This window comes from Perna viridis, chromosome 12, assembly GCF_037379345.1.
Source record: "Perna viridis isolate PV_CMFRI_1.1 ecotype Kerala chromosome 12, ASM3737934v1, whole genome shotgun sequence".
Lineage (NCBI taxonomy): Eukaryota > Metazoa > Mollusca > Bivalvia > Mytilida > Mytilidae > Perna > Perna viridis.
Genome location: NC_142456.1, coordinates 26,674,761 through 26,701,606, shown reverse-complemented (window position 1 = coordinate 26,701,606; position 26,846 = coordinate 26,674,761). Strand labels below are relative to the sequence as shown.

At 31.7% G+C, this 26,846-nt stretch overlaps 1 protein-coding gene across 3 annotated transcripts in view; it reads right to left on the bottom strand.

Annotated features, from left to right (window-relative positions):
• LOC148601863 (H(+)/Cl(-) exchange transporter 6-like) overlaps window positions 1–26,846 on the bottom strand; it is a 69,680-nt gene that overhangs the window by 36,795 nt on the left and 6,039 nt on the right. For all 3 annotated transcript variants that reach the window (XM_088554352.1, XM_088554350.1, XM_088554351.1), the window contains exons 8-21: window positions 26,072–26,139; window positions 21,359–21,420; window positions 20,101–20,147; window positions 17,455–17,540; window positions 14,618–14,731; window positions 12,043–12,212; window positions 8,926–9,019; window positions 7,885–8,020; window positions 7,174–7,327; window positions 5,549–5,714; window positions 4,161–4,267; window positions 2,727–2,865; window positions 1,952–1,998; window positions 856–964 (exon numbers count right to left, since the gene is read on the bottom strand). In XM_088554352.1, coding sequence (XP_088410478.1) covers window positions 856–964; window positions 1,952–1,998; window positions 2,727–2,865; window positions 4,161–4,267; window positions 5,549–5,714; window positions 7,174–7,327; window positions 7,885–8,020; window positions 8,926–9,019; window positions 12,043–12,212; window positions 14,618–14,731; window positions 17,455–17,540; window positions 20,101–20,147; window positions 21,359–21,420; window positions 26,072–26,139 — 1,499 coding nt within the window. The remainder of the gene's footprint in view (window positions 1–855; window positions 965–1,951; window positions 1,999–2,726; window positions 2,866–4,160; window positions 4,268–5,548; window positions 5,715–7,173; window positions 7,328–7,884; window positions 8,021–8,925; window positions 9,020–12,042; window positions 12,213–14,617; window positions 14,732–17,454; window positions 17,541–20,100; window positions 20,148–21,358; window positions 21,421–26,071; window positions 26,140–26,846) is intronic.

Genomic DNA, 26,846 nt, shown 5'->3' with positions numbered 1-26,846 from the left:
AATTCAAACATTTAATCGAAAAACAAAATCGACGAGAGAAGAACCAAACACCAGCTTTTTTCATGCAAATTTGGAAAATCTCAGACACCTTTAATAAAATACAATAGTTCTCTAATTCGGCAGAGCCTCTTAGAGAACGACTAAATTCTCCCTATGATAACGTCCACTCAAAGAGGTGTTAGTTTTATAATGTCTAAATATAAGTTCATGAAATAAATAAAAAGTTAATTGAATAAATGGAATAAAACTAACAGTAAAATGTTTTATTATACATTATTAAAACCTGTAGAGAGACGATCAATTATGAAGTCTGAATATTTCCTGCACTTTAGCCAACTGAGGGACTTGAATTCAAGTGGTTCAAATTATTTCTTCACTCCTGATGATAACATCAAGTGCTAAAGCTCTTGCGACTAATTTATTTTTGTTTTTGGAATTGCATTAAGTTTAAATAATATAAAAAAAACTGTATTCAAACTTGTATTAATTATAATATAAACATGCTTGTATTGAATGTGGACTTGAAGTAATCCTTGATTGATTAACTGACTGATCTTAGCTGAGTTTGAGATTCATTTAAGACAAAACAAAAAGTTAAACGTACTCATTCCGGTATATATTTCTAAAAGTATTGAAAACAGGTTTATAAACATTAAACCATTGAAATTGTGTTGTATGGGCTGGTGAAATTTTTTGTTATGGGAACGTGTTTAGGTTCCACAATGTTGTGCACTTGATATGAAGGAAATTCAATAGAAATCTGGTTTGAATAGGTAATCAGTTTATTCAGGGTTTGGTTTGGACGGGCTTTACTGTTATAATCAATTTATAAATAGTTTATTATTAATAACTTACCCCCGAATCTTCGCTGTACCAGATCCTCTTTTTAAGTAAGGTAACCAACTGGAATCTCATTATTACACCATTTAAGTTATAATGAACGTTTTTTGGGATTACACTCTCTCTGGAAAACACAATACACGAAAATGGTAAAAAAGAAACAAAAAACGTGCTCCACATTTAATGGAATGTACCGTCTTCCTTTTAAAATTTATGGAATGATACGGCTTCAGGATGATCGCACCTGACATTTTCATTCTACATATTTTTCCCAGAGATGACGTTGGATAAATAATTTTAATTTACAAAACATAGGCCGTCGAACAGATATAGTGTTACATCTTAATTTTCAAATGTTTTAAGTTTTTTTTTTTAAATATAGAAAAGTTTTCTTCTTAAATTGAATAAAAAAACTTTTTATACAAAACTAATAAAAACCCTTATTTAGCATGCCTTCAGATTCATAAAACAACACTTCGAATCAACGAACATTTTTGTTGTTATTCAACAAAACAATCTATCCCTAGAATGACTTATTTGAATACATGTATTTTTATTAACATTTCAATTAATATGTCGAACATCATAGTATACACAACTTATTCATTGAAAAAAACATTTTATTCAGTTTAGCCAGATATACGTGGAGAGGGTGTAATGTGCCTTAAGAATGGTTCTGTATAAAAACCAGGCAGGGGTGATTCATCATGTCTCAAGATAATCAGTGAAACTGTTCAAACACATTTGTTACGTCCTGAATCAACTCTTCTTATGTTCATTTCCTAGTATCTGCTATTTATCGTGAAATATTTTTGACTGCCTACAGTGTAAATTTTCTGGCGGAAAATTTCCCCGTTCATTAATATAGTGGAATGTAATCAAATTTAAGATGTTAATATCTCCAGTGGGCAACTTTCATTTGCACTTTTATATTTTAATACAGTTTCTATGAGACTTACTGAACGATTTTCAATTATAACATAACTATTTTGGATTAAGAAATACATGAATCACTAATCATAAGCTTCTGTCTAGTTCTGAGGCAGAGATGTACTCAAACAGAAGTTTTAGCTTGTAAACACACGGTAACAAAAATTCTGTTAATACTTACTCTATTGATGCATACAATTCTAGGTTATCTTCAAAAGTTTTAGCAGTCTAGAATTTAAAACAAAATATTATCAATAGCAAAATAACTCCTATGAGGTCTCTATGCATACTAGATAATCAGTCGCATAAAATGTAATTAAAAAGGTAATTAGATTTGAAAGGAATCTTTTTTTACGTTGGCACATTTGTAAACGATATGATCTTCTGATTTTTTTTTGCTTAGGTATCATTATAATAAGTTGAGCCCTGGAATTAAGGGCTATCTTTTTTTTAAGTGCTTTTAAATTAGCATTTGTTCAAAAAGACAATACATAAATTAAAAAATGAATAAATAAATAACAAAACAAAAACAAAAACACAAATCAAAACATAAACAAAAATTAAAACTAATCCTAAACATAGTTAATTCTCATAACATAAATTTAAGTATAAATTCATCAAAAGTTTGTGATGCTGTCATTTTAAGTATGAGATGAGGAACGGAAGTTCAGAAAACGTATTACTCCCGAAATTATGCTCATATTTCTGAAATAATGTTGAATTGCAAATTTACTAAGTTAAATGTAAATGACGTCAAGAAAACGTGTGAGGTTAAAAATCAATGTTGGTACATTTGTACAAAAATAATATATATTATCTTAAAAATAGTTCGGTTAAAAACATAAAAAAACGATAATGATAACGTAACATTAACAGCACATACACATACACCATCTATCTACTTTTTAATCAACAAATCATTTTTATACTTTTACCAAACTTATTTCAAAACTTACATCGGTACATTTATCTTTAACAGTAACAACTGGGAAGGCGTTATGAGCATTAGTTTTTAATATTTTCATAATGGATGAGACTCTGGTCGCCGGGTATAAAACAGATGCCTTTTTGCTCATAATGTCAGAGGCCGTTAATCTGAAAATGGTATCAATGTCAATATCAATTGGAATTTCTATTGAGTGGAAGGGTTTGCTGTTCAAAATTGGATATATATATATATGTGTATGAATACAGATGAAGCACCATCAGTTTTATTTTTGCGGTATTATCAGTGATGAAATTAGTCATGCAATGTAACTAAAATTGTTCTTAAACGGTCTGAGAAAAGGATTCCAAGATTATTGAGAATGTACACGAAAACAGACTCTTCCCCTTTATCTTAAGATGCAAACACAGGTTAATATATCCATCAATTACGCCAGACACAAATTGCTAGATCTGAACCCCCAAAAAAGATTGTCCTAATATTACGGAGTTTATTTGTATAACTCAAGACCAAAAAGACCATACCCGAATTGTAGATCGATTACGTATAAGTCTCTGTAAGGGTGAGGCAGTGGGTGAAACATGATATGTAAAAACACCATTTGGAAAGTTAAATTTGACTATTTACACCTTCAGAATCAAGGAGTTATAATTTCATTGAAACATTGAAATGCAGCGAAAGTGTACATTCTAAGGGCATATAACTACGTCACAAACCCTAATTTCTAACAATATATTGAACTACTTGTGAACAAAGTCAGTGTTACAGGTATCAAACTGAGGTCTTTTCAAATAGTGAAATCATCCTTGAATGAAATTATATTGTCAGATCGGGGAGTTTTATGGCATGTTTCTGATTTTTTCCCATTTTTTCCTGATTCTTACAAAGACTAACAATTTAGAGAAACCCCACTTTCGTCTAAAATTTGTAAACAAACATAAATTAAGCTATACATTATGTATAAAGAAAAATATTTGCTTTAAAAACAGATAACAGGGTTATCCTGACTGTGTCTTCAAATTTGTCCTACATTTGTAAATCACTAGTAAAATATGAATATATAAAAAGATTGATTTTTGTACTTGTTTTTGACCTTTTTATTGCTATCAAACGGAGCTACCTATAGTCTTTTTTAATTGTAGGTAGCTGATGCAACATTCTAAAGGTTAAGTCTAAAAAAATATTTAAATGAAGGTCTGTAACTTTTATTTTATATAATTTATCTCGAAACAATGGTTGTTGTTGTAAACAAGTCCACCTCTGCTATTTTCTACATACTTTTCATCTGACTTAACATTGCCATTTTGACGTTGATAAATTCCCCTTTTCTCCCCATCCATATACATAGACTTTTTATTCCTTAACAGAGTCTTGGGTAAAATAAAATCACGAAAGGTCATGTTTGAATTGCCGATAATTGTGTTCACATATTATAGTTATTTACTTTTCTGTCTTTTCCGGTGCTTCCCACTCCAACAATGGAACACCTTTCAAATGAATATGAATATCATAAAGACCTTCATTAAACAGATCTCCAGACCACTTAGCCACCTGTAACAAGATTAAATGTCGTTCACGTCTGTTCATTATTTATGTTATTCTCTTTCAAATATTTATTAAAATGCGTTTTTGTGTATTGTCATTTTGATACGAGAATAAAACTGTAAATGTTTAGTTATAAAAATACACTGCATCAGTACATCTTTCTTGTACATGTAATACAATGGTTAATTCAAGTTCATTTAACCCACGAGATGTATTTTGTTTCGCTGGGATTCCTACATCCTTATCATATTTCATTAAAAAAATGAAGACGATATTCCATTTTTCATAATGGTTTTTTTTTAATTTCACCTCGCGCTAGAAAAGACATTCAAACATTAAAAAAGGTCACTTTTATAAGCGACGGGGCCGTGGGATCTTTTTGAAAAAGAAATGTTCAATTTTTTTACTTATCCATTGAAAAAATATAAAAATAATGATTTTACATTTTCCCTATCACTCAACAAGGCAGATATTGATTTCGGTTGCTGCTGAAATATGAATGAACATTTTGCTCTTGCGCGAAAAAAAATATAAAACAAAAAGATTGTTTCCCATTAACCAATACGATCCGAATATCATCAAATCTATTTTCGGCTCGTCTGGTGAATCCCATGAAAGAACCACTGCATAGAGGAACAAATATTTGTAGTTCGACTAGAACGAACCGCATAATGTAAAGGAAGAAAGAAAAAAAAGACAAATGAGCCGATGCTCCGGACTGAAGGCTAAAATGGTCCTCCTGGAATAAGTTTGATTTGCCACCTGAGCATTTTCCCTCCAATTTGTACTACCTGCAGTGAACTGTATTTTAAGAAGCTATCATACTGAATTAGCTTTACGACATTCAGAACAGAAATTAGAAAGAAACCTAAGTAAGGGTCTATGTAAGACTCGTGCAAAAGATGATTCACTAGATATCATAGTTTTAAATACCAAAAAAGCTTATATGCAGGTGTAATAAATATATATATATATAGACCTTCGAATAACCCCTTCAATGCTTGTTGAACATAGTTAATTTTGAGATTTTTTTATGGCATGATGATGGATGGTATTCACACTTTAGTGATAAAGTATTCCCGATTTTTTCATAGAAAAAAAATTACTAAACTTTGACGTAATTATACCCTAAATCTGATTTTTACCATAAGTTTTATTATAAAAATATTGCTTCAGGGTATTCAGAACTATTGTCAGTCAAAATGCATTATTAAACATTTATGAATCACGTAATGTTTGTTCTTACATGACGTTGAGGTGGAACTATACTTAAGCAATAATCTTTACCATCAACACAAGCATGAGCGGCAGCCCATAACTTATTTCATTGGTTGATTCAATTAGTATGACGGTTAGACTAATTGTCATCCGAACGACTCCACCGAGGAACGAAGCAGCACCAATCAGGGCAAAGGTGCCGGAGTAAATTGAATGATTTTCATAACCTAGTACGCTGTTAAATAGAAAGAAATTACACCTAAGCGTTAAAGCTAAAAATGGTGCAGATTTTGCATCTAGATGACACACTATTTTCGCTTAAAATGTGTAACATTAAATGAACTTGTATGTCAAAGTTTTCGGCAGTCAATTAATTATTCTTATGACTAGTAAATTCGAAAACCACTAAAAAAGGAAGTACAGAGAGATCAAGGATAAAAGTCGCTACAATAGTCTAAATAACATAAACTGTGAGTCTATACTACATGTTACACACTATGAAGTTAAACTAAAAACAGCATCGATTATATATTTTTTTTAAATATCAAATGACCCAACAAATGAGACGGCTAATTGCAGTATTACATCAGTTTCTCAAGGAACTTATCGAAATAAAGTTAGTTTCTCTTTTCATAATGACTTTGCCGCATCTTCTCCACAAAGTTCAAGACTTGTTTTGTAATTTGTACTTCTTTATTGAATTTGTGTTTTGATTGTATTGCGCTATTTTATGTTCCCTTATTTATTGTTCATATCTTCTGTATTATTTTGACTATTGATTTTACCAATATTGACCTGTGGCAATGTTATGCTGCCCGTTTGTATTGTGATAAACCGGAAATATTTAATCGTAATGGAAATGAGAGGTTAAGCGAGCTATAAGACCTGGCTTAACCCACAACTTCTATCTGGAATGAATGTACTAAGTCAGAACCATGGCGGTAGTTTCCAACTTTCCAGTTGATATTGCCATTTGTTATACGGGCTTTACTTTTTGATTTGCTTCTTTTGACTATTGTCTAAAGTTTATCAGTTCGTAAATTTTGGTTATAACCCTTCGTTTAAAGTTATCATAACACAATTCAAAGATACTTTCTAGTCTTAGTCTATCCAACAATTTAAAAAAAAGAATTGTCTCCATGTATTGCAAGTCACATTAATTATTTTTGAACTTTTTCTTTTCTACAAAACAACAGAAATATGCTGAACTAATATTAGGTGAGGAAGCTTGGGTGTTCAACCATTTTTTTTGTATGTTTTTTTTTTTATTAGAACCGAGCGAACTCTTTTGAATCAGACGTAAATCTGAAATGAGAAGTTTTTAGCAGTTTAGCCTAAAACAATTATAAACTTTCTCAGTAACTACGTTTCAACGCAACATATGTTACCTGTCTAAACCGTTTCAAATGTATTTTGAACATTAACAAACAAAACACTTGTCTGAATCTAATATATTTTACAGTCCCAAAGGATTTCGGTTAAGACAGGTTTAACTTTATACATTTTTTGTATATTTATACAAACATTCTCTCTGGTCATGCAAGTCCATTGGCTATTAAACCCTAAAAAGGGCTCTCCAGCATAGAATATAATCTATATAAAAAAGTTGTATTAACAGATGGATATCTACATTAAATGTACATCCATAAAGCATACTATCAACAGTGTAACAGTTTTAACATATTTAGACATACTTTACAAGTACTGTAGCGACAAGTCTCCCATACGCTGCACCACACAACAAGCATGGAACAAACAGACCACTGGGAACACTAGAACCGTAAGTCCAACAGGCCAGTAAAAAGAAGAAAACTGTGAATATCGCGAGTGATCTGATACTGAATTCTCCTGAAATAAAACCACTATACAATCGAGTAGCTACAATGTATTTCAAAAAAGTCAAGGCTTCATATAGAAACCAACCAAATAAACCACTCTCACTTTTCTGTGCTATGAAAGGCTTCGACATTGCCACTGTTATATATACATAGCATAGATATCATCATTACCAACATATACATGTGTGTTCTTAAAGTGCTTATTTATGTTAGTGGATTGTAAAGTTGGAAAGAATGAAAAAATAGAAATAAATAGACACTAGGGATTATACTCCTATGAAAACGTTTTGAGTTTGGTTATCCTGTGTTGTTTCTAGAAAAAATATTATAGATTTGTTTTATATCTAACTCCAGCTCCACGAAACCATCAAACCATATATAATTCTGTAATGAGAATCTAGTCTTCGAATTTCATGACGTCACAGACAGTTTCATTGTTAGACATTTAATTTTTATGCCATATTTTAAAGAGTTCGCCGGAGTTTGCGAATGTGGCAGTTGAGCAATCAATGACGTCAGTGAGAAAAGAAAACATTGTAAGTATAAAATACCAATAGTATCCTTTACCTTCTTGATGAAACAATTGTTTGATTGCCTCCTCTTGTGAGTTAAACAACAAAGTCGCCATATCATTGTAGTATCCTTTATCACAAAAGTAGGTTCTAACAAAATCTTCAGTGGAGGAGTTTGTCCCATTAACAATCTATGTTGGAAAAAGATACATCTATTATGTAACACCTTAAACACCCCCGAAGAAATATAATTTTCACAATCTTTTCAGTGGCTTGGTCCGATCGAATCTTGGTCCAATATGTTTACGGGCCGAAATGTCCAGCATTTGTTAGTATTTATGGGTAAAATTCGTAATCACTCTGTTGTTTTGGGGGCATTTCTTTCGAAAAAAAAATTATTTATCAAAGCTAGTGAATGTTTTCTGATACTGGTTTCGTTTTCAATAACATTTATAAATTATGAAATATATGAAATATGACATTTTCAATTGCTGAGTAAAGGTGCAAACCGGATATTGGTACTTTTTAGGCCATCAAAATGGTGAAATCAAGTTGATAATACAATCTTCTACAATTCTGTCGAGAGTGTTTTATTATCTGTACATATATCAAACGGTAAGTTTAAGACAAAACCTTTCAGCCGTGTTTCACCACAATACTGTGTATGTCTGTTTATGCATTGGACGGCCAGTAAACAAAAAGGACATTAAATGCTTCAGTATATACACAATTTTAATTTCGTGAACATCCTTTAAAGTTTGGTTCATGCATATACATATTCATCTTGGAGAAATAAAGTTGTTTTTATCTTAACAGTTTTAAGTATAATTAAATGACGATTCGTTCAATTTTGTCTTATACAAGCAATTCAATTTCAAGTTTTGTGCTTAGTAGAACAAAATATAAGTTGGCTTCATTATTCTCAGGGTAAAGGTGAAGTTAAAGGTAAAAACATTTTTAAAGTTCCTTGAACTTGGACTCAACAGGGAATTCAAGAACTTTGTTTTAAAAGAGAATAAATAATTTTTCTCATGAACGTATAAATACAAGTGGACGTTAAAATGATACACATTTCGGATTAATCACAGCAACTTACTGCTCCTGGTAGAGGTTTACACTCTCCCATCAACATAGATCCACCGAATGCCATAGCTGATGTACTGGCTGCAATCAGTATAACTTCTAATACTCTGAATTCAAAAGGCAATTGACAGTCATTGTAACACTAAAGCAGTTAATATTACGCCAATTATCTCTGCTTATACTAATAGAGTTAGACTTGACATGGTGTTGGCATTTTTTTCTTCATACAAAGCAAATAACCACTTCATGTTTTACTACGTATCCGTCCGCGTGATTATAAACTTTTCTATACAGGATGTGAAAAAAAAAGAGCCAAGCATGAGCACTACTCATCGAATATCCGTGAAGCTGTTTCCGGTGTACTATACTTATTTGCAAAAAGGGTTTGGTTTAATACTGAGGTGTAAAAGTACCAATACTGAAGATACGGATACATGTACCCTACATTTCATCGTACATTTTATCAATCTAGATCGAAAGATCAGACTTGATATAGCAGTCGCCAGAGCAGTTAGATTTGTAAAGCCTGATAGCATCTGCAGTTATCGTACATTACCGCAGGAAAATAGTTCCATTGGCATACCCCACTTAAGTTCAAATGCAGGTAGTTATGTCCAATTTATAGGTATTTCTAATATACAAAATTTAATTCTATGTTATTTACGCTAATAAACAAACCCAACAAACACCTTTATCTGCGAACTAAATATGCTGATTATCCTGGTTTGTATTAACCACGATTCAATTAAAAATAGTTGACCTCTACCCTCTTAATTATCAGGACCTGTTTATTTCTATACATTTACTCGAATAAACCAGTCGTTCAGTGTCGATATATTCAAGTTGCCTATTTATTTTTAGAAGCATAGAAAACATATTATGCTTAGCCAGAAAAGGTAACTCTGCGAGATTATAAATATTTATCAATCATATAATTGAAATATAAAGAGGAATGCTGAGCTGAGTACCAATTGGAAGAGCTATCTTCAGGTATTTCATGCAGGCCCTGGCGGACAAAAAGGGCAGTGGTTACGGTGAAGAAACTTGTATAAAGAAAGGGGTTTCAGGCTATTATTTGCCACTTATCTTTTGTACATTTTTTTTACAAAAAGGTAGAATAACCCACGAAACCACCCTGACGTATTTTTATTATGATTACCGCCTCGTGACATCAGAAGCCCTGAATTAACAAGTAAAAATACTTAGCAATTCCATAGAAATTTCGATTGTGCATTTCTCGGGAATTATGTCATTTTATTTTTGGTCTGGTGTTATTGGTTTTTGCAATAATCAATCTATCTGGCTATTTTAGCCACGTGTGTATTATTATAACAGAGCTGTAGGTGCACCAGGACCTTAAAAGTGCATGGCAAATGTTTCCTGCGCCAGACACGATTGGTGAAAATATATTCTAAGACTTTATCGTTAATGTTAATGTATATGTCTCTGGAACTAGATGTTCAGCGCTTTTACATGACACAGGCGTCTGTGGAATAACTTGTACCACTTGAGCTACATGTATAAAGCTTATCAACAGAGAAATGTAGCTACTTTACAGGAACATGTATTTAAGGATATGTTTTATTTCAGTGAATTTTGAATGATTTAACAGACAATTTCGACCTGGAGGTCAATAAACTGAATTCGTGTCACCTTCCCTCTTTGAATAACTTCTGCTTTGTTTGATTTTCATAAAAAGACACAACACAATATATGAATTGAAAAAGGCCATTTATTGTAAAATAACGAAAACTAAGTATCAAAAGACATCAGCAAAACACAACTATATATACAGCGATTAACAATAAGTCTAGAATAACCTGAATTGTAAAAATACCAAAGGTACACACCTAACCCATGGATAATATCTGAACTGAAAATAAAAGGTGAGGGGCAGATAAAATGAATATCGACCTGAAAATTTAAAAACTGGGAATGGCCAACTAGTAGTTTGTAGTTTGTAGCACTATGTGGGAGACTTGTGTTTATTCCTCTAGGTGTTTTATGGAAACCGATATCAAACTTGAATATTATGCAAACTGGCGCACTGCTACGATGCATTATGAATTTTGATGTGTGTGGTTTTTAAATGTCATTCGTAATCAGAAAGGTGAAATTGAAATTAAAACAATGTTTTCAATATTAACCATTAATAACAAAAAGCTTGTGTCACGTTTGAATTCGATTCCCGTACTTGCCATTTATCCCATATTTGACGATTATTTTAGGCGTAAAAATTCAAACGATCGATATAAATTGATTCAGTACATGAGTACTTTGATTTAAATCACAATGTACTGTAAATGATTGTAGATATCACAATTATATTCTAACAGTTGTCTTTTAATAGCGTCGTGAAGCAAGTGTCAATTTTAACGATTTTTAATGGTTTGTTTAATCAAATCAACAATTTTATGGCTGTGAGGCAATGATATGCTTGATGACATTATTCAAAATTTGATTCAGATGTTAAAATACCATCTATGCAAAAATCAGGCAGGCGTCAGAATGTAAATTTTATCCCGCCATTTTTTTATTCCAAAGTAATAATGTCAAGAAGAACATGGATTTTCCTTTATAAAAGTGGATATCTCAGACTATAATTTTGTTTGAAGTTCCCTAATAAATCAATTAAGAGATATTTATTTCCCTTTCCCCCATATTGTAGTTCATTTCATTTTGACCATTTCAGTAAATTACAAATGAACATTCATTTTTCAGGGAACATGAGTTGGTGACCTGATATGAATGGACATGTTTTGAAAACCAGATGTAACATGTGCAACTCTGACTCACTGCTTGTGTCTTCCATAGACAACCTATAAAACATCCAGCCAAACATGAGGTTGTGACATGGAAACTTCATTATTGCATTTATATAAGTACTAGTAGAGGAACGATATTATCTTTGGACGTTCCCTGTGATTCAAAACAGGCACAAGTATCAATAAGCAACCTTTTGAAAAAAAAAATTACTAATTAAATTTTGAAATAATATTGTTCGAAATGACTTATATTGTATCGTTCTATTTGACATAACCTCGATGCCCGCGGTGCATTATTGAAAAAGTTATTAAGTGTGCACCACGTGATTGAGGATATTTCCATGTAACAGCCATTCTATAATTACCTTATATATTTTGGTTTCTTCTGGACGTGCTTCATTCTATATTTGGTCAGAACCTGATTAAGGAAATTGAACAATGCACCCATTAGTCCACCAATAAATCCCATCACAATAAACACGGCTAGGTCTAGAATGTTCCACAGCCTGCATCCTATTCCACTGTCATTTGCACACTAGAAAGTGAAGTTATGGTTAAATTTAGTTCTAACTTTTTTGATTGATTGATTGTTGATTGATCATTGGTTAACGTCATAGAGCAAATAGGTCATGCATTACGGGATGAGAACGAATGACCAATCGAACATACATGATTTGTGCTAGCTCGACACGCTTAGTCGGATTTATACTGTGCTAGCTCACAGAATCAACAACATGCGCAAGTAGTCATGTCACACACCCAGACATTATATACCTCCCGCACTCTAGGCGAACACTAGAAGAAGAATTTTATAAAACTAATGTTACATTTCAACACTATGAGCAATACTAATGCATGAATACATGTATAAAAGCTTTTTGTTTGGGAAGGGGTACATGTAATCTTAAAATAATAAACTTAAACCTTATTAACGCCTTCAACAGACCTTTCTTGAACATTTTTTTTCATGTTCGGTCAGTTATTTTCCGCAGGATTTATTAATTACATGTATTTGAATGTGTAAGTATCAAGTTCAATATCAACGGTTCAGAGTTCAAAGATTGAACTGTTCTACTTATCAGTTTCTATGTGTTAAACATTAAATTTGTCTATTTTGGCCAATATTTCACCATATCAATATTATATACATCTTGACACTTTGTTAAATTGACTGATTTCGGCCATTTGTGAATCGCACATGGGATGATCCGTTGTTTTTAGTGGGACATCTTTGTGATGTGTGTCGTGGAACTACATATTAGATTTCAATCACTTGCAATATTACAGGTGTCGCTGAGAGAGTAGGACAAGCTAACCTCTCCGAAGCATCTGATTTCTCTCCAGTTTGTTGTGGGAGATCATATTGTCTTCTTTTCCTCATCTTCAGAATTAATATTTAATTGTACATAAGATATGTTGATGGTCTCTGTTTTTGCCTTCATGTGTCGAACACGTGTAGGACATGCATTTCGATTTTGACTTCTTTAAATTATTCTTCTATTTTTGACGTATTCGTAATTATTTGTTGATATTACAGAAATCAAGATTTGTTTGCACATGTCAAGCGATTTTTGTAATCATAATCAAATCCATGTTCATAACTATACCACTTTCGTTGTATCTATGTCAATTTTTGCTGTTTATTTCAATAGACATGTTTAATGCTGTACAATTTACAAATTATAATGCTAATTGTTTGCCCCCCTGAGCACATAATATATTTAGCTAAATAAAGCTAATTATGTTTCTCAGTTAATCGAGTTGCCTTTATAAAACGGTACTGACAGACAGATGATCGAACTCATGGATTCTTTAAAAATCACTATTGCTATGCTGTTTATTGCTTTGACGTCAACCTTTTGTTACATTAAAAAAGTGGATTTTTTTACGAATCAACGATGGGCACACAATAGACAAACTCGGTGAATACTTTTTTTTTGTTTTTTGTTTCCTCTGAAAGTATAAGCTGTTTCCGTCACTAATAACCACTAATTCAAAAAGAACAAACGAATTTTTATTAACGTTTTTGTTAGTCCCCAAGGCTTTCACCAACTGGCGTTTGACTGTACTCTCCGGTTGCTTCTTAGTGATGACTTGCGACTTCAAGGTCAATTGTCCTTTAAGGTCATACATTCCTTGAGACGTTCACGTTTCCCATTTTAGCGTTCCTGCATCGTTTATCGTGCGTTTACACATCGTTTTGCGTTCGTTTAAACGCACGATAAACGCACGCTAGGAGTGTTCGTCTAAACGCGCGATAAACGCACGCTAGGAGTGTTCGTCTAAACGCACGATAGAAGCGTTCGTTTATTTTTGTACTTCGATTATTTTCTTGATTTAACTGTTATTTTTATATTTTTTGCTATTAATAATTTATATAATTTCATTAATTTTATTTTCTATTTTTTCAGTCTTCATTATATGTCAATATTATTATTTTTCGTCCTTCGTCAATCGTGCGTTTAAACGCACGATATGAGCGTTCGTTTAAATTAACGCACGATAGAAGTGTTCGCTTATCGTGCGTTTTGTGAGCGTTTAGCGTGGGTTTGGGTATCGTGCGTGCGGAAAACCTAAACGTCTCAAGGAGTGTACATGTATTTGTGTTGCAGATGGTTGCCAGAAGAAACCGTTTCCAAAATATTTTTTTCTTTTTTTTTTTTTTTTTTTTTTTGGGGGGGGGGGTCAATTGCTTGCACCTTAAACATTTTTCTACCGACCGGCGTCATAGGCGAAAGAGTCTTTGATTCTGATTTGTATTTAAGAAAAGAAAACGCAAACAGTTTATCATTTCCTTGTAGATTTAATAGTCTAAAAAGGTAAAATCAAATTAATGACTTTATCGAGAGAAACGATGACAGATTGTTTAAATACACTGTAGCAAGAATGGTAGTTTCTTTAAGACTATGTGTAAGAGGTATGCACCGAAATTAAGATTACCTTAAAAACACCAAAATTGATGAGACCAGGGAGATAGAAGAATCCCCATTGATTACTGTCTATTCCGGACAAGAAAAAATTGAGAGAGTATGTAGCCGCCATGGAACAGAAAAACTGAAATAAATAAAATAATACATAAGATAAGTATTTAATTACATGTATTAACAAACGCGGTAGAAATTACAAGGAACACATAATTTAGCACTTCATCTACTACCTACATGTACACTACAATGTCACTCTTTCATAAGTGAAGACAACAATTAAATCAAACATATCGAATCAAACAAATTTGCCAAAAAGGGATATTATAACATTTTGTTTTCGGCTTTCATCTTCAGAGACTTTCCATTTAGAAATCAGGCAGTACTTATGATATGGGTGGCACATGGTTAATCTTATCTCACCGAATTTGTTTTATCCATTGTTCATGGATAACCTCATAATTCGATTCAAAGTAGTCGTACGTATGTACCAGGTAATGATGAAACCATAAATGAATATTATAATCTACAATCGACTTGCTTTTGCCTTCGTATAAATCATTATTTAGTAAGATCCTTGATTGTGGTATCGTTCCTGAAATCTGGACTATTGGAATTATCATGCCGAATTTCAAAAATAAGGGGGGTCCACTAAATCCAGATTCTTATAGAGGAATTACTCTTGTTTCGTCGCTTGGGTAGCTATTCTTAATAACCGTCTTACAAAATGTGCAGATTTAGTAGAACTCATGCCAAAGGCACAGGCAGGGTTTAGAAAAGGATATAGTACTGTTGATAATATTGTTGTACTACAAAGGCACAGGCAGGGTTTAGAAAAGGATATAGTACTGTTGATAATATTGTTGTACTACAAATGCTTATAGAATTCTATTTTCAAAATAATAATAAAAAAAATCTATTGTACATTTGTAGATTTCCGTAAAGCGTTCGATACTGTTTGGAGGTTGGGGTTATGGAAAAAACTTATTGATAGTAAAATTACTGGTAAAATTTTAAGAGTTATACATATATATGTATGGAAGTATAAAGTCGTGTGTTCAAAATGGGAATGATTTATCTGGATTTTTTGCTTGTGAAGTTGGGGTCAGGCAGGGGGAAAATTAATATCCTTATCTTTTTTTGGTGTTTTTGGCAGATCTAGAGTCATTTTTTTCAAGTAATAATATTTCAGGTCTCCAAACATTATCCAAAGAATTTTTAGAACAAATTAATTGTTTCTTACTTATATTCATTCTTTTATATGCAGATGATACAATAATTATAGCAGAATCTGTTGAAAATATGCAAAATTGTTTGACAATTTTTGAAGAATATTGTAACATATGGAAGTTGTCTGTCAATGTTGATAAAACAAAAGTTATGGTGTTTTCTAAGAGAAAATACAAGGGTAATGATATATTTAGATTATATGAATCTGATATTGATATAGTTGATATGTATCCATATCTAGGTTCACTTTTTAACTATAATGGTAAATTTACTGTAGCCAAAAAGAAACTTGCAGAGCAAGGACAGAAAGCACTGTTTGCATTACAAAGAAAAATAAAACATTTTCCCAGTGGATTTACAGTTACATTTATTTGATACATTAGTAGAACCGATATTATTATATGGGTGCGAAATCTGGGGATTCGAAAATTTGCAAGTTTTGGAACGAGTACATTTAAAATTTTTGAAACAAGTGCTCTCTGTAAGATCAAGTACACCAAACTTCATGGTGTACGGCGAAACTGGAAAGTATCCATTAGAAACTGATGTAAAACTTAGAATGTTAATTTTTGGATAAAAAATCTGTTAAATGAATCAAAACTGTCTGACATTATGTATAAATTAATGTACAATATGCATTGTTCTGATATATTTCATTCACAATGGATAGTTTTTATACAATCTGTACTAAATGACATAGGCTTATCGTATGTATGGGAGAGTCAGTCAGTTTTGTATGTATGGGATAGTCAGTCAGTTTTGTATGTATGGGAGAGTCATTCAGTTTTGTATGTATGGGAGAGTCAGTCAGTTTTGTATGTATGGGATAGTCAGTCAGTTTTGTATGTATGGGAGAGTCAGTCAGTTTTGTATGTATGGGAGAGTCAGTCAGTTTTGAGTAAACTGGAAATAAAAACAGTTGTAAAGTAAATATTACAAGATCAGTTTGTACAAAGATGGCATAGTGAAAGACGATAACTCGTCTAGAGGTCAGTTATATTCACTCTTCAAAAAAGATTTTTGTTGTGAAAAATATTTACTTAAATGAAATAGAGGTCACAGGTTATACATTACAAAACGTAGGTGCTCGAACATAAAATTTCCGATCGAAGTTGGGAGATGGATGGGTATTGTAAGAGAAAACCGTGTTTGTAATTTGTGTCAGATGGGTTTAGTGGCTGATGAATTTCATTATATGTTTATTTGTTGTAATTCAGTTATTGTGAGGCTAAGAGAATTATATATTCCAAAATACTATTTTGCCTATCCATCTTTACCCAAACTTCAAGGATTGATACAATTTTGTAATGTCAAAGTATTACGTAATTTATCAGTATATACTTACCAACTTGGTTCTTGTTTGTATCATTATATTATAAACATAATGTACTACACAAAATATATGTTTCACTACTTTTGTTTTATTATGTGTGTTCGATTTGTAAATCTTTGTATTGCACTATATGGTAAATTTTTTACCTAGTTCGCCATTGTAATATATGTTATATGTATTTGCCTCTTGTAACAGTTTATACTGTCAGAGTGAATAAATAAATCTTGAAATCTTGAAAAATCTTGCTTGCTTGCTTGATGTAAATGCTTGTGACGTAAAATATAACCTACAGTTCTCCACGTCAATTTCTGATTCCAGAAAGAGCACCCTTCTTCTAAACTGAACAACACACCCCCTATAGGTGCACCAAATGCAGCTAAAAATATTATGAAATAATCAATTTTTTTTAAATGCATGAAAAAAGTTAAATGGTGGTACAAACATATTACGTAAATCAATGTGCATTTATCTGTATTTCCGTTCGCTTGTTGCAAAAATGAAATATAACATGTTGGAAGATCACACAGTAGGTACAATAATACACAATCTTGATGTATAATATCAATTTAATTAAAATTAGACTTATCAATTGTGACTGAATGGAACAATTGATTAGATTGGTAAAATATTTGCAGGTATCGCGATTAATTTATGTAATACATGCACAAAGCACCGTACTAGAAGTATTGATATTGGAACGAACAAAGCGTAAAGGTTAATTAATTGCGAAATAAATACTGTAGAAACAAGCAATGTTAACATAAAATTGGAAGCCCACTTCAAGCTCAAAATCATCTACGTGTACCTCCCCCATATGGTAAACAGAAAATATATTATTTATTTATTGGTCATGCTAAAGTAAAAGTAAACGGTTTATTCTTCGAATGTCAACATCCTTTGATCTACCGACAATTTACCTGTAAAATTTTGTTGGCGTTCAAGGAATAGGTGTCAGTGGTTATCACAACAAAGGTGCATGCTTATCAAAACATCCATCTTAATTAACAGATAAGTAAATTACAGGTGACTTATTTCAGTTCATATTTATTCCAGTTATTATTTTTTTTCTTTTTGCGGTTTCTTCACAAAATCATACATGTATATGTATAGCACAATATAAGACTTTTGAATTATTTTTGAATAGTCCAATAACTTGAAAATATTTCAATCTATCATTTTACCTTATGTATGAATACTTGTACTAGAATAGTTACTAAGTATGAGGTTTTTGTTCAGTTAAATAAAATATTTGTAATGCAACACAATGTAGAAAATCCGTTTTTGCAGTAAGTGGTTTAAAGACTATATTTTTATTACTATAATTTAAAATCACAGGATGCATGAAAAGTAGGAAAAAATATATTCATATTAATTAGTTTAAACTTTAGAATAATAAAGAATGAAATAAATCATCAATATAAAGTTCACAGTTTGAAATCATGTTTATTGATGTTAAATTTCTGAATTTCTTCAATATTTTTGTGTATAGTTTATACATTTCTTAGAATAAAAGTTTAAATTATATTAAAATTTTATTGTATTTTTACTACTTTTTAATAATTCAATTGTATTATATTCTTACACATTTTTAAAAATCGTTTTTTTTTCATATAAAAAAGATATAAAATGTTACCAACTTCACTAATTAATTTCAACGGTTAAATATTTATCAAAACATTTTAATTGTTATAAAAACAAATATTGTTATAATATAAACATCTATTGAAATTTTTTGTTGGCATTCAAGGAATAGGTAACATACAAAATGTTGGCATTCGAGGAAGACACCGGCTACACCAAAGTAAACAACAAAGTCAAATACAGCCCTTGGATGGTATAAACTTCCTGTTTACACCATATATCGTTCCCCATTCTCCGATTTCTTTGTACTCCGATTTCCTACAAAGAAATATCCAGTCCTCAGAGAAAAATCCCCATTCCCCATTATATTTTCAGCATATAATAATATCAACAAACTCAATTAATTTAGATATTTATTTTTCCCCGACATTTAAACTAGTATTACATGTATTTTAAATTAAATCAAAATACATTTTCTATACAGAAAAGTCTTTTCTGACCAATTATCACATCCCACCATTAAAATCCCCATTCTCCAATACGTATACGAAATCCCCATGTACATGAACCATATGTATAACCGTTTTCCCTTACATGTACAAGTCAAAATGCATTATGTCGTTAAAATTTCTGCGTTCAGATGTTAACTCTAACTCTCTGCTCAAAACGATTACCTCAATAAACTCAAAAGTGTCGCACACACGTACAAATACAGTACCCGGAACAGAATTTTCAATATTTGAGATCTACAAATCCTCGTATTCCTTTAACCTGACTCGGTAATTTTCAGTTTTAACTTATTTTTAATCTCACAATCTTTGACAAGAGTAGTGTTACAAAAATAATGAAAAGTTTAGAAAAAAAAGCTTTTCTGTATAATTGATTTAAAATGAGGTAAAAAAGTAAATTAGACAATAAAGTCAATGGCAGCAATTACATGGACATGTAAAACACGTTTGTAACGTAATAATCCACAATCAAAGCCAAAAATAGCACGAGTTAAATGATACTTAAGAGAAGATAGACACTGGTAACAGACTATTATAAAGGTTAGAATTTCAATGAAATTAACACTGCATCAAGCCTGGGTTAGAGGGGTGTTCGATTTTTAAATCAAATTATAAATATTGAAAATGGTCTTGGCTGGTACAACCAAAGATGGTTAGGCACTGAGGTGTGTCGTTTATTTTAATGAATCGAAGAAAAAAACACTATTTACAACAGCAAATTATCATTTTTTTTATTTATAGAAGAACACAGAAAGTTTTATTTTTTAATTAACAGAAAAAAAATAACTATTTGAAAATCAATTAAAAATAATATTATATATAAAAAATTTTCAGAATATATATTACCTGCAACCCCAGCCGCTGCACCTCCTGATACAAAATCTCTCTTGTCTCTAGTATAGAAAATTGGCAAATTTTTAAACAAACTAAGAGGGTAGCATGACTAGATTGATTAGGTTTTATCTTCATATTGCAGATGTTTCATTGATTTTAGGACGAAACTTGGCCGGAGATATCTGTATTACGATCTTGTAATTTCAAATGACGACAAACAAATTTGAAAAAACACAACGAAGGACGTCCATATACATGTTTACCAAGCAGCAGAAAAAACTGACCCAACAACTATATAGATGACGTTATTATCTTTAAACAATCCTAATTTCGGGGATTTGATACATCGCATCTACCCAAAAGAACTTGAGATAATGGATACTACAGACACTGTGAAGTCAGCCTCATATCTTGACCTACACTTAGAAATCGATGGTAAAGGAAAACTATTGACCAAACTTTACGACAAACGTGATGACTTTTCATTCAGAATTGTCAACTTTCCTTTCATCTGTGGCAACATCCCTTCGTCTCCTGCGTATGGAGTGTTCATATCACAACTTACACGTTATGCCAGAGCTTGCCGAAACTACGCAGACTTTTTGTATCGCACTAGAACTCTAACAAATAGGCTTCTGGAACAGGGTTATGTTGCTACAAGATTGAAGTCATCACTACATGTTTTATGGTCGTTATCATGAACTCGTGGATCGTTATGGTGTATCCATCAGCACCATGAAAACTGATTTATTCAACGGGTCATAGTTTACCTTTCCTTGTTTGTCTACCCCGGACTTGACTTTTTATGAGCAACTCGGCGGGTGTTTCTAGAAAAGCAGAGGACGCTTACCCTACCGGTGCGCCTGGTCCATGCTCCCAGTTTTTAGTGGAGTCCGAGTTGCTCATTTACTTTTGTTACTTTGTATGTATGATTTTAGTTACTTTATGTTCTTTGTTTTGTGTGTCTGTTTTCCATGTCTAGTCTTTGTCCCTGGATTATATTCTTTTGATTACTATTATAACCTTGGTTCCCTTGGTTACTCTTTCAAAACGGCAAAGCAAACAGAATTGAACTCATATGCATATATTCAGTTTGCTTAGTTATCAGTCGCGGATTCACTGGAGCTTACTAAAATCCTAAATCCCACCCTAGTTACAAATTGTTTTAACATTCTTATAATTTGAATTTTTACCAGATCTTTCATGAGCGTATTTCAAACGGAAGGGTGAATGGTGTATTATTTATCGTAGCTTCCGAATTGATACAAACCTGTCTGTTCTGAAGAATCTGTATTTGTTGATATTAACACTTTTGAACGCAATGCTCTGAAACTAAAATAAAAAAATGAGATTTTACAAAACAAAATACTTCACACACATGGCAAATGACTTTCATAACCCAAAACAAAAACACGGGTGCATGTTTTTTCTTCTTCTTTTTTGATCGCCTGAATATAGCTGACATATTGCTGCTCGGGCGTTAAACCCCAACAATCAATCAAGAATCAATCTTCTTTTTTAATGATGATGCAACTTTAAACACTGAAGATTGCATTCGTGCTTTCGAAGTTTTACTCTATGGAATGTAAAAGAGATATAAGGCTTGCTCCTACTATCATATGTGCTTACTGATAGAGCGTGCAAGTCCTTGCTGAATAGGTAAGTAAGCTCATAACTTATTTTACATGTACAATGTACATTTACATGTACACCACACAACGTATAAATTCAATATGGAATCCAAAAGACTCGAATTTTAAAAAAAATGGCAAGCTTGAAAAAAAATAATTATGACCTTTCTTATCAACAAAAACGTAACAAGGGAAATAATTGATAGTGAATTTTTAGTAATAATTTTCTATTTCATAAATCAAGTATAGCATTTTAATTTCAATACTCCATAAGGTCTTTTAGATCAACAGCTTTTTATTTCAAAAATTTACTGGAGCGATACTAACATAATTAAATTTTACCGCTTTTTCCCTCCTAAACTTACATGAGCAGTGATCATATATTGTGCAGTGTTTATTCTTCAGTTGGAAAATCATGGATTTCGGATAGTTCCAGATGGACTTAAGGACTTAAAATCCGCAAATGTGAATATATTCTATAGTTATATATATTTATTTGAAAAATCTAACTTTGGAGGTCCCAAATTCCATATTTAAATAATTCATTTTTCTTCTTTGTGACCTGCCTTCACGATACCAAGGGACATATCAACTCCAATTGAATGTGTTCACGAAAAATAGAATGCACTTGGACTTTGGACTCTCTGGTAGTAAAACGTAGCAAAACATAGTAACTTTGAACTTTAAACTTTAGACACAATGTCTTTAAGTGATACGACTAAGTTAATTCGGGAAAGTAGACATGTAGTCGAAGCGTCTGGGGAAAACACCTTACTGAATATGGTACTCGAGATTGTCACTAATATAGATAAAAGGGTCCAAACTATGGAAATGAGAATAGATAAGCGGTTAGATGAAATTAAAGTGGAAAACCGTCTCTAAAAGAATTAAATCACTTGAAAATAGGTTCCAAAACATGGAACTTAATATTAATAAAAAACTGGCAGAGATAAAACAAAAGAACCTATCCGTCTCGTCAAGGGTGAGAACGCTTGAAAATAAAGCTGTTGATATCAAAAACCAATTGTCTATCTGCACTTAGGTTCAAGATCTCGAAAAATTTATTCGAATGTACTTTTTGGTTGTATTTACTTACCCCCAGAAAATTCAAAATACGCTAATGCAGACGCTTTTGACGAGATAGAAAATGAACTAAATTGTTTAATCAATGCAGAAAAATGTTATGTTGCCCTGGTTGGTGACTTTAATTCCAAAACAGGTATACTATCTGATTATACAATTCCAAATGATGATTTATTACAAGTGTATGATGTTGATTCAGATTCAGAAATGCTAGAGTATATATGTACGATTTTGAAAATCTGACTCTTAACAATGTACCTTTATAGAGGGTTTCAAATTGTAAATGTAAACATATAGTCATAAATTGTTAGAATTATGCAAACGTAACAATTTATATATTGCTAACTCAAGAGTTGGATCAGATAAAAAATATTGGCGAAATAACATGTAAGGACTCGAGCGTTGTAGACTATCTGATTTTGTCGTCAAATATTTTTGCTTACATTACTCATTTTATAATTGACGAATTTTGCCCATTATATACAGATTGCCATAGTAATTTACATTTTGGTTTTAAGTTCAAGTCAATGCTTGATCAAGTGGTGGTCCCAGACGATACACCAAATCAAAATTATGTAAGATGGAAGTATGAAAAGAAATCTGATTATACAAGGCGTGTCCATGAAGACACCGACGGTATTTTGATGGCGGTAAATAACAAGTTAGATAATTTATACCTAAAAATAACTCAAGACCAACTGAATTCTGTTGTCTCAGATATAAACAATAACTTTACAAAGGCCGCAATTGAAACATTTGGAAAATTAGGGAAGCGAAAAAAATATAAACACGACGATTCAAAACCATGGTATAACCGCGAATGCTCAAAAAGCAGACAAAAATTTCCTAAAGCAAGAAAACATTATAGCTTTGTGAAAAACGCTGAAAATAGACGGAATTTGAGATCAGCCAGTAAGGAATATAAATCATCTCTAAATATTGCTTACAATGAATACCAACAAAAAGCAGGTGATGAGTTGCGAAATATTTCTAAAAAAGACACTAAAGAATTATGGAAAATTTTGAATAAATTCAACTGTAGTAATAAAAGTGAAAATGATGATAACATCACATTACAAACTCTGTTTGAAGATTTTAAAAATCCTAATGAAAAAAAATGACGATGAAGAAGTTGAAACGGACTTCGATTAAAATCATGTCGATGATAACGTAGAAAGGTTTCTTAACAGTCAGATAACTGAAGAAGAAATAAAAAAGCCACATCGAAGCTAAAAAAAACGGTAAAGCGTTCGGAGCTGATGGTATATTGAACGAATATATTAAAAACACTGCCACCGATTTGATGTCAATATACTTTCAACATTATACTTGACACGAGTATAGTACCTGACAGTTGGTCTACCGGAGTTATGGTAACTATCTATAAAAATAAAGGTTCGAAATCTGATCCTGAAATGTATAGAGGTATTGCATTAAACTCATGTTTTAGTAAGACTTTTTCTGCTATTTTGAATAATAGGCTTAACGATTATGCAGAGTTTGTTGAGTTAATAACCAATCACAAGCCGGCTTCCGAAAAGGGTTCTCAACTGTTGATAATATTTTTGTACTGTATTCTTTAATTACTATTTACTTTTCACTAAGAAAAAAGTTATATTGTACCTTCGTTGATTTTAAGTGTGCTTTCGAGACTGTGTGGAGAGCAGGTTTATGGCAGAAAATGCAAAAATGTAATATTAAGGGTAAAATATTCAATGTAATATATAGTATGTATCAAAATATAAAAAACTTATGTTAAAAAGGGAAATAATGTATCAGAATACTTTGTGTCACACATTGGAGTGAAACAGGGTGAAAATTTGTCTCTCTTTCTGTTTTCATTGTTTTTGAACGATTTGGAGTCATATTTTGTAGACAACGGCGTGACTCATTATGCAGTATTTTGCATATGTGTCAAGAGTCTTTAGATATGTATATTAAACTCTTTCCCATTTTATATGCTGACGATACAGCTTTAATGGCCGAGTTTTCAGTTGGACTACAAAATGCATTGAATTATTTTGAGACATATTGCGATATCTGGAAACTTTGAGTAAACACAAATAAGACTAAGGTTGTGGTTTTCAGTAAGAGAAAAATTTTAATTTTAAGATGTATGGCCAAAATATTGAAACATTAGATTCATACTGTTATCTTGGAATACTATTCAATTATAACGGGAAATTTTGTTCAGCGAGAAAAAAGCTGATAAAACAAGCACAAAAAGCTTTCTTTGCTCTTTACAGAAAAATTAAAAATATATGTTTGAATCACTGGTCAGTCCTATTTTACTATATGCTTCAGAAATATGGGGCTTTGAAAAAAGGATAATATTGAAAAAATCCACCTCAAATTTTGTAAGAATATTCTTAAAGTTAGGACCTCTACGCCTAATTATATGGTTTATGGTGAATTAGGAAGGTTTTCTATGGAAACAATAATAAAACGTAAAATGGTGTTATTTTGGAACAATTTGTTACTTGATAACAATAAGTTATCTTCTGTAATGTATAAGCTAATGTTCAAATTATATGAACAAAATCCTTCACACTAAAAATGGATATCTTACATCAAGTCAATATTTGATGATGGCGGACAGAGTTTTATATGGAACGACCAGATACCAATGAATAAAAAAATGTTAAAAAGTTTAATATCGAAACAATTAAATGATAAATTCATCCAACGATGGTTTTCACAAATGAACACTTCTTCCAGGGGACTGTTTTATTCTGAGTTTAAGGTAAAATTTGGATTGGAAAAATATTTACTGATGCTTAACTCCTATGATAGGGTAAACATAGCCAAGTTCAGATGTTCCAATATAAAGTTTTCTATGGAAATGGCGAGATGGAACGCGGTTCCAAAGGAGGAGAGAATTTGTAATCTCTGTGGGGAAGGGATAGGAGATGAATTTCATTATCTGTTTATATGTCAAAAGGAAGAAGTGAAAACCATTCGTCAAAAGTTCATACCTAAGTATTATACTTTAAACCCGACAGAATACAAACTGAAAGGAATGTTTATGTTCTATCATATTGAGTTATACAAAAACTTGTCAAACTTTCTTAAAACTATGATCCTGTTATTATAATATGCAATATCTTGTATATATATTTGTGTTGTTTATATATGTATTTGTTGTGTCCTCTTGTACACCTGTTTGTCTGAGGTTTATAAATAAAATCTTGTGTTGTCTTGTTTTAAATCAAAACAGATTAATTCTGATACAGCGTGACGAGACGACAATTGATATCATATACTCAAACCTGAGGAATTCCTGCTCCAATTATAGCGCCACTGTGAATCATTGGTCCCTCTTTCCCGACAAATAAACCTGAAAATGACCAAATGATTGTTTAAGCCATAATAATCCATTTTCAGTTTTACGATTTTTTTTTAAGATACCGAGCCTTGTGAAGATCGACAATATGTTTTTTTTTTTTATTTCAATAGGAAATTATCAATATGCACTAATTTAAATTACACGTATTTTATCATTAATAGCATAAATCAGATTCTATTATGCATTTATGAACGAATATTAATAGTACTTTCTGTCTGAAAAAAAAAAAAACATGTAAACGTTTTCAATTTTGTTTTTCCAAATTAAGGGCAAGAGGGCTCGTCATACTGAAAATATGATATTCGGCCTATCAATTAGAAATAATATTTTGGTACATTTCTTTCTTTATTAATCTAAAACACTCAGTGTTTAATCATAAATGCGAGAATAGCGTATGTGTAAGAACAGCATGCACAACGTCAAAGAATTTTTCGTGTTTTCCAAACAAACAAACAAAAAACAAACAAAAAACAAACAAACAAACAAACTAAATAAAAGTACGATGAAGAAAAATAAATCGCTTAAGATTAAAGACTCACACTTTAATCAAGTCATACATTTCTTATAAATATCCTTGTGGACATTAGAATAGATATGCCATTATAGATCCATAAAATTAGTCACATTAATTCATTATGTCTTCACGATATTTATAGTTAATAAAAGAAGATGAATTATAAATAAACAATCTGGTTTAA